The sequence below is a fragment of the Sinohyriopsis cumingii genome, chromosome 10 (genome assembly GCF_028554795.1).
Source record: "Sinohyriopsis cumingii isolate HCF-2022 chromosome 10, ASM2855479v2, whole genome shotgun sequence".
Taxonomy (NCBI): Eukaryota; Metazoa; Mollusca; class Bivalvia; order Unionida; family Unionidae; genus Sinohyriopsis; species Sinohyriopsis cumingii.
The window spans coordinates 56,135,978-56,144,691 of record NC_142970.1 but is presented as its reverse complement, the minus strand read 5'-3'; the positions used below and the strand labels follow the sequence as shown (position 1 = coordinate 56,144,691).

Sequence of the window (8,714 nt, the reverse complement as noted above, 5' to 3'; positions counted from 1 at the left end):
AGTGACGATGTTGCCGTCAGAGATGTCCTGTGTGATGAGTATCTGTTCTTAGCAGAGGCAGAGAAGTATTTGTAGGGGCTTGAGCAGTGCTGATTTCGCGATCGTGATGATTTCTGGCGGAATGTCGTCGCTTCTAGGAGTCTTCCCACAGGCAAGGCAATCGACCCTGTTCCGAGATCTTCCAGGGTTCGCGGTGTGTCTAGTTCCTCCATGATAGGCATGTCTGAGATGGAGTCAATGGCGGCGTCAGAGCCGATGCTTGGGTTGCATACAGCTCGCGATAGTGCTCAACCCATGTCTGCAGTTATTTTACCAGGTCTGTCATGACTTCGCCCGTCTTGGACTTGAGGGTGAAGTCTTGGATGTGGGGTGACTTGTCACCGTCAATATACCCTCATACAATCCTCTTGCATCCCTGGTGTCTGCAGCTGTCTTTATACTGGTGCATATATTTAGCCAGTATGTGTTAGCACAGCGGCGGTCGGTCGTCTGGGCGTTGTTCCTGGCAGTCCTGAGGGCTTGTAGTGTTCTGGGGATTGGTGCAGCTTTGTATGCCAGGAGGGCTTCCTCTCTGCCTGAGTTAAGAACTCCATCTCCTTCCAGGTAGCCTCATGTCAGTTGGCATGTTTGCGCTCCTTCGTCCCGTAAGCAACGATGGTTGAATTGTACACATAGCTTCTTGCGGTGTGCTGATGAACTGCTGTGTTTTCTCTGGGTTGCTTGCACGGCATATGTTGATGAGTGGGCGACTCTTCTTCTAGATGCGATGCATCCTCTTGGGTATTATTCGCAAATTGCTTGCCACGAGGGAATGGTCCCTGTAGCAGTCGGCACTTTGGTAGCTGAGGGTGAGGAGGACACTGGCCAGTTCCGCACACCTGGTGATGAGGTCCAGCTGGTGCCATGGACATGAACGTGGTTGTCTCCATGAAACCTGTTGTATCTCCTTGCATTTGAAGTAAGTGTTTGTCACACATAGGCTTGGAAGCAGCACATCTGCAGCAGTCCCAGACCATTCTCGTTGATCTTGCTTCTTCCGTAAACGCCAAGAGAGATGGGCCAGGCCTCATGGTCAGCTTCCACTATAGCCTTGAAGTCCCCTAGTAAGTAGAGGTCTTCAATGTTGGGGATACTGGATATTGCCTGATTCAGAGCCTCATATAACTTGTCTTTCTCCTCGTGGGTGGAGCCCTCTGTTGGAGTGTAGACGCTGAATATATTGACCGGGCCTAAGGATGTTGGTAGCCGGAGCGCAAGGATTATCTCAGTACCTGATGACGGAGGTTCAATGAAGGCGACTAGCGTGTTCTTTATTGCAAAGTCTACACCATGCTGCTTAGGTTCACCCGAGGATTTCTCTTGCCCAACGAAGGTGTACTTGGCTTTCCAGATGGTGCCGCTGTCAGCCCGTTGGATCTCCTGGAGGCAGGATGTCGATGCTCAGTCGGGAGAGTTCTCTGTCAATGATGGTAGCCTTCTTTGCATCGCCGATCTGCTGTAGGTCAGCAATTCGTCCAGGACACATGGTCCTGGTGTTTCAGCTTGCAAAACGAAGAAATAGAGTCTTCCTCTTTCTCCTTTGAGTCTTTCCTGGTGTGGAGTTTGTGGCCCACTAATCGAGATGGTTCTCTTAACTCAACGCACCCAGTGAAGCAGGCAGGCCATTGCGGGCAGCACTGTACTGACTGTAGGCTGCCCGGTTTGAGGCAGATGTCCAGTGAGACATGGTGATCTCTCCCACCGTCAGAAGTAACCACTGGCGCAAAGTTCTACGTCAATCGAGATTTGAAATAGGAATAGTACTTCCGGTGTTGAGCCGATTCCGTACAACGACGCTTGAATGTCCTCTCCAGTGCAGCTACAAAGACTGGGCAGTGTGTTATGGATAATATGATGTTGCCCATACAGCTGATCCACCTACACGCATCTGGTGGACCCAAGAGAACAACGAATGCCCATAGATCTTGGCACCACCGGCGTCACAGGAGTTGCCGAAATGAAGTTGAAGTCAATATCAGACCGCCTTAGGGACCCGATCTCCGGATTTCTGTCGGGATTGCTCCCTTACCCTTTCGAATGAGTGAGTCTAGCTGCAAGGCAGCAGAGGTTTGGAATCGGAGTTTTCCTTCTCCTAGCATCCAAGGTTTACGAGGCCCATTGATCCGAAGCGACGTATATGTGTGTGTGTGTGTGCGCGTGTGTGCGCGTGCGTGTGTGTGTATGTGTAAAGTGGAGATGTTTGTTTATTGGCAATCTATATAATATGAAAACAGCAAGGATGAGAACAGCACTTTAAAGTTTCCAATGCCTTTTGTCTGCTTCTTCTTTTTCATGCTTCTGATTTTTCCATTTTTCTTTTAAAGACTACAGTAACATGCATTAGTTCTCTTTTGAAAGTAATAATGATAAGATACACCAAATAGTTTGCTGCGATGATTTGAATACGTAATATAAGCAATAGATTCAGATATTTGTTCAAGAGAACAAACATAAGAAGTTTACATGCTTGAATTAAAACGGTATTTTGCAATGTGTTCGCATTATCATACATTGCCCAAACCATATGTAAAGTTACAGGGCTTGATAAGGGCGTGATGAGACAACTTAAGTACCCTTAAAGCACGAGCAACTTGAATAACGGGGGCCAGTAAATCATATATCATTTACATTGCTTATCTGCTACAGCGGTGTTTTAGTTATCACTCACCAACTACGTTTTGGATCGAGAATACAATACAAAATCTGAGACCATGATATCTTTATAAAATCATTAATTTATTATTGAGACAGTCATATCTTTACAAAATCATTAATTTGTTATCATTGTTGTCAACTCTGGTGACTTCACTATAGCATGACAAGTTAGTAAATGATCATCAATTTTTAGGTCGATACAATTATTGTCCAGTATCAGCAACAAGTTGAAAGAAACTAGTTAAATCATAAACAAACCGCGATGACCTACTAAAATATGGAAAGAAGGAAATGGCTGATAGGATACCATTTATCCTGACCTAACATCTTACAACCCCAAAATAGGTAAACTCATCGGGAAACACTGGCTCATCGTGGAATCGTCGGTTGCACTAAAGTTAATCCTTCCTAACAAACCTGTAGTAGCCTACTGGAGACAAGCAAACCTCTAGGACATCCCAGTCGGGAGAAGCTATCACCAGTCACTAATCAAGACCACCCTGGCCAATCTGGCCCCTTTGGCGATAAAAGATGCAAAACCTGTCAACACATGATTGAGACCAGGACATTTTCTAACACAGTGACTCGAGGAAAACTAAACATACATGATCCAAGCCAAACATGCGAAACAAAAAGTCATTTATCTCATCACATGTAAGACCTGTAGCCTTCAGTATGTCGGAGAAACTTAACAGCTACACAAAAGGAACAACCTTCATAGATCTGTTTGCATGAAAAATTAGCTGTACAGACGACCGGTCCTCCCCTGGCCATACTTTAAGTGAGATGTATTGCAATTGCTCACAACACCAACTGGAGTTCCCAAACGAGGAAAGAAAATGAATACTACTGGATATGTCACCTTTAAACATTGAAACCAAGCGGTTTATACCAAGATGACTTGACAAAGACGACCATGCACAAATAAAATTATCTTTTGCATCCGACACATTCGCTTTTCAATAATTCTAGAAATTTCCTTAATAGCCTATGACTGCTATAACAATGAAATATCCGGAATATAAGTTGCACTTACATAAATTTACATAAAATAACAGATGTCGCAATAGCTCATAAATTTTTAGATCGATACAATTATTGTTCAGTATCAGCAACAAGCTGAAAGAAACTAGTTAAATCATAATAAAATTAAAAGATTTAATTCCAGTAGAAACATGCATGTAAAGGTTCGAAAACATAAACGATTTTCTGTTTTAATTGTTTGTCTTCTCTATATTTTGTATTCGCATTTAAAAAATACTCATTAAAGAGTCGAAAGCGCTTATGCTAGTTAAATAGTAGATCGCACTATTCGTTATCAGTTTATTGCACACACACACACACACACACACACACACACACACACACATATTATTAATAAAAGTCGTCAAAACTAAGCTAAGGGCTAAATTAAGAAAATAGCATTTCCTGTTCAGATAAAAGTTGTGTTTGGAAAATGAGAATGCTGTTTCTCACACAATAATTTAATTTAGGTGAGTATAATGTACAAAAACAATAGAGGAAAATGATAACGAGTTTTCAACTCCAACTGCTTCATTGGTTTATTTGAGAACGTTTGAATCTCAGCGTCTGGAAATTGTAAAACATAGTTCAGTGGCTACAGAGGCATTTGCGTAATTAATTACATTGAAGTTGACATAGATGATAGAAGTCATAAACTGTAATGTCTTAAGTACACCGCATCGAATTATTTGGTCACACACTAGGTGAACGTTAAGATTATTATCTTGGTATCAATGATATCCTACTTAATAATCCAGCGCATTTATAAATTCGGTGGCTTTACTAGACATATGAAAGGTGTGTGTGTGTGCGTGTGCGTTTGTGTCTGTGCATATAAAACTACTGATACTAATAACAACAATGATAATAACAATTAGTAGTAGCAGGAACATTAATATCATTAATAGTAATGCTGATCATATAAATAATAAAAGGCAGGCTCATACATTAAAACAGGTAAGCAAATCGTTACAAATTTAAATCTATAGTGTGTACTTTGATCCCATTATCTTTCCTGACTCATGTATCCATTATTTACCACATATAGATAAATAAAGGATCTCTCTCTCTTTCCCTCTCTCTTCTTTGGTAAGTTTGACTTGAATTTTACCATCATTCTTAAGTTCAGATACACTGTCACACGAAAGAAGCAAAAATACTCAACGCTCTTTGCAGTAAATCAATAAACAGACTGTATGACCCCCCTCTCTCTAATTTAGTCTGTTTGACTGAATTTTACCATCATTGATAGGTCATGACAAAGGCGAAACTGTTCTACGCCCACTACTCATGGATTGTTGGCTTGTTAAAATGTCGTGTACTTAAATATATAGTGTGTACTTTGGTCCCTTTATCTTTCTCTACTCTCTTAATCCAGTTTTACAATAAATAAACCCTTGTGAGCCTTATATAATATTTCCTTCTTTAATGATTAGATCATAAACAATGGTGCGAGTTTGTTTAAAGTTCACGTCCAAATCACTACTCCAAATGTGCAAAACTTCATTGAAGTTGTTATTATACCCTCCCCACTCGTCTGTGACCCACTCTCTCTATCATTCTCTTTGCTGATCTGGTATTCATTTTTTCAGTGATTATCAGTTGTCGCACGGTACAGGTCACTTTAAAGGGCAACGTCTATCTCCTGTCATATTATGCACGCATTCGGTCCATTTTCTACATCCATGATACTGACATTATGAGGGAAATATTCTAACAGGATCATAATTGCTTCAAAACTTTGTAAGTGTCATTTACTTTACACCACATAACGACAAGTGCACGGTACCTTCATCTTCTTTCTGTGCAAAACCATGCTTTTTCCTCACTATGAATTGCTTATTTGCTATAGTTGCTCCAGAAGGAAGTCAGATGAACTGTGTTCTACTTCCAACAACAATTACATTGAAAGAGTTCAGTTTATTTAAAGTCTTAAAGAATTAGTTAATAGCCCATCAGTCTGTCTTGTACATGTTGAAAACACACACACACACACACACACACACACATATAAATAAGAAATTCCTACAATCATGTTTAGAATTGTACCTTGAAAAGTGGCTATTCAGAAAAAGTAAACAGTATTTCCACTCTGTTTCTCGAAAGACACATTGATAACAATTATATTCGTTTCGAACGTGACAGAGGTACTCTCAGTGTTCTTGTTGGTGGCAGCCTCGCTGTATTGGTTCTCGCTCAGCTTTTGCAAGTAACTTCTCAATGTATATCTTTATTGCATGAACTATGCTGCAAGTTTAAATCAGTCAATGGCGGATGTTTTTTCTGCAATAAGTATTAAATCTTTATAAAATTATGCCAGCCTATATTAATTCATAATTATTAGGTTCCAATTTTTATACAGTTTGAAGTTTTGTCATAGCTCATGCATAACCGCAAAACCTATTTCATATAAATATGTATGATATGAAACGTATGTGTTTTTATTTAAGTTAATTGTAATATACATTCGTTTTGCAAACCACCTTCACACTAATAGACTAATAAACAACACAAAATGTAAAAGTCAGAGAATGTTAAAAGACCGCCAATCTTATAAAAACCATCCGCAATTTCGAAATCAACTTAAACAGATGGGTCCATCCAAATAAATGTAAGGGAAAGCATACCACATATCTACCTTGACAATTCAAATAATGTCAAACTTAAAAGTTAGATTCAATGATAGTTAAACAAGAACTACGTCAGAAATCTTTTAGTGACCATTCACTTTCATAATTTTATCCTATCAGCATACGCATTAAAGATGAAGAAGTTTACATTCATATAGTGGCTGAACATTATTATCAAACCTTTTTCCCATCCTCCATGCTCCATGCTCATGCGCATGGTCCATACACTAAAGGTGAATTCAGCAAGAACATGTGAGAATTCGGTTCTCGTAACACACAAACAACTGTAAAGACGTAACAAGTGCGTAACGTAATACCTCTTATATAAGCAGACACACACACATACATAAACATCAGTGTGTGTGTGTGTGTGTGTGTGTGCTTTCATAGGTTACATTCAAAATATACTGATTGCGAGATCTAATGTAATACTTACTTCCATTTGTCCTAAGACATGATATTACTCAAAGTGCAGCTCTGTATTTAGGACGAGCTACCTCCTTTTTATATCATGTACTCTCCATCCAAGATCAAACACTAGGACTCGTATGAGAAATTATATGCATTGTAAGCAATACGTAGCCTTGAATAGAATAGAATATTCGTATCGTGTTGTTTATATTGCCACCCTAAGAACTTCACTGTTGTATAACGATTGAGATCTATTAAGATGTATGGATTTTAGAGGCCTGTCTAATTAGAAAGGTAAATGCATTCAATATGGCTGTTTTAATCGTGAAAAATGATTGAAAATGATTACAAACATCACACATGAATCGAGAACAATATCATCATTTAAGAAAAATGCACTGAGCTATTTTGATCTGAACTTGCATAAGAACCGCTTTTCATACGTATTCAGCCAGCTGACGTTTACAACAGGACCACTCTCTTGGAGAATATATCAGGAACCAAACTTCAGGACATTGCAATACTGTGTTTTTAAACCAAAATGATGTTCAGTATTATTATGATTCCACATTTAGGGGAACTTGCACTATGAAAAATACTAATATTCGGAACTTAGGTACGAATTTATTGGTTTAGTGGGTTTCTAAATTTCTTGTTAGTTATTTACTCAATGCAGGCTGACTTTTGGTTGTAGGCCTCTTTTCGTGCTTCTATTGTTCGACAAACAGCCTCTGGTGTGGCTGATTGGAGGATTTTGTCTCAGCATATTATGTGGTGCGGCTTCAAATGTGTGTGGAATATCTGAAACTCTCCTGAAGACACGGAAAGCAGGCTCGCATAAATCAAAACGCGCCACAATTTATAACTATGGAGTTAATGCTTAATATAAAACTATTTTACTTTCTTCAAACGCATTTTGTAAAACAAAAATCCCTCTTCACAACTAGAGTTCATATTAGCCTAATGATATATGCATTGCAATAACTTGGATGAACTAATCTGGCAATCTCTGGACTATCTACGACTTCTGTTTATTACCATCAAACATATCCAGCACAGTCTTGATATTGGACACAAATAAAATATGCTGGCAGGGCTACTGATCGTTCGCAGTAGTAAACTCTACAATGTTAGCTATAGCCCTACCATGGCCAGAAGGGCCTTACAGGGCCCAGTTGTGTAAGGTACGTTTGCTTATCACTGACGCATCTTGGCCCGAGCGTATGTTAAAAAGCTTGCCAGGTGATTTTTACCGGGTTTTACATGGGTTCTTCAACCACCAAATATAATCGCCTTCATGTGTTAAACCAGTAAAACCAAGCCAAACCTACCATGGTCAGCCACTTGTATAATAAGCTGTAACCGAAAAAGGACATGTATTTTTGTTGTTTAATGTTTCATTTTCTTTCATGCTAATTTCGCAGTAAGATGAATTAAGGTCGTAATTGACAAAACATGCCACCAACAAATTTATTACGCTTTCAGAAGGCATGGTGATGGTTGAGGATAATACATTAGTATACAAAAATCATTTTATTAATTTTATGTTCGATCTTACGTTTTTCTTTAATCTTTTTCTGTTATCTGTTGATTTAGTTTCTTCATAGGAGAAACCGAACCTCAGTTTTCTTCATTACAAAGCATGGCACTGTCGAGAATTGGACCAAGGTACGGGTAAAGCAATTTGTATGAATACTCTGAAATCAGCATTGAATTATTAATATTAATTATATTAGGTATGGTCTCAAGGAAATAAAAGTGAAGAGAACTAAAATGTATATGTATGAATGCTCTAAAAGAAACATTGAATTATTTATATTTAATATATGAAGTATGGTCTCGAGGAAATAATAGTGATTAATAAATAAAGGTCATCGTCATCTCGTTTTCACAAACGGTCAGTATAGTGCCTCCCACTTTAATCATACAATATTTAATCTGCGTTTTTGTATCACT

The 8,714-nt window shown here is 38.9% G+C and overlaps 1 protein-coding gene across 3 annotated transcripts in view; it reads left to right on the top strand.

The window, feature by feature from the left end:
* The window catches only part of LOC149790187 (mucin-3A-like), a 45,674-nt gene that overhangs the window by 18,581 nt on the left and 18,379 nt on the right, over positions 1-8,714 (top strand). For 2 of the 3 annotated variants that reach the window (XM_089973418.1, XM_089973415.1), the window contains exon 4: positions 8,355-8,426. In XM_089973418.1, coding sequence (XP_089829544.1) covers positions 8,401-8,426 — 26 coding nt within the window. In that variant the 5' untranslated portion in view covers positions 8,355-8,400. Of the gene's footprint in view, positions 1-5,309; positions 5,461-8,354; positions 8,427-8,714 lie in introns of all 3 variants that reach the window. The other variant, XM_089973416.1, reaches the window with a different exon arrangement.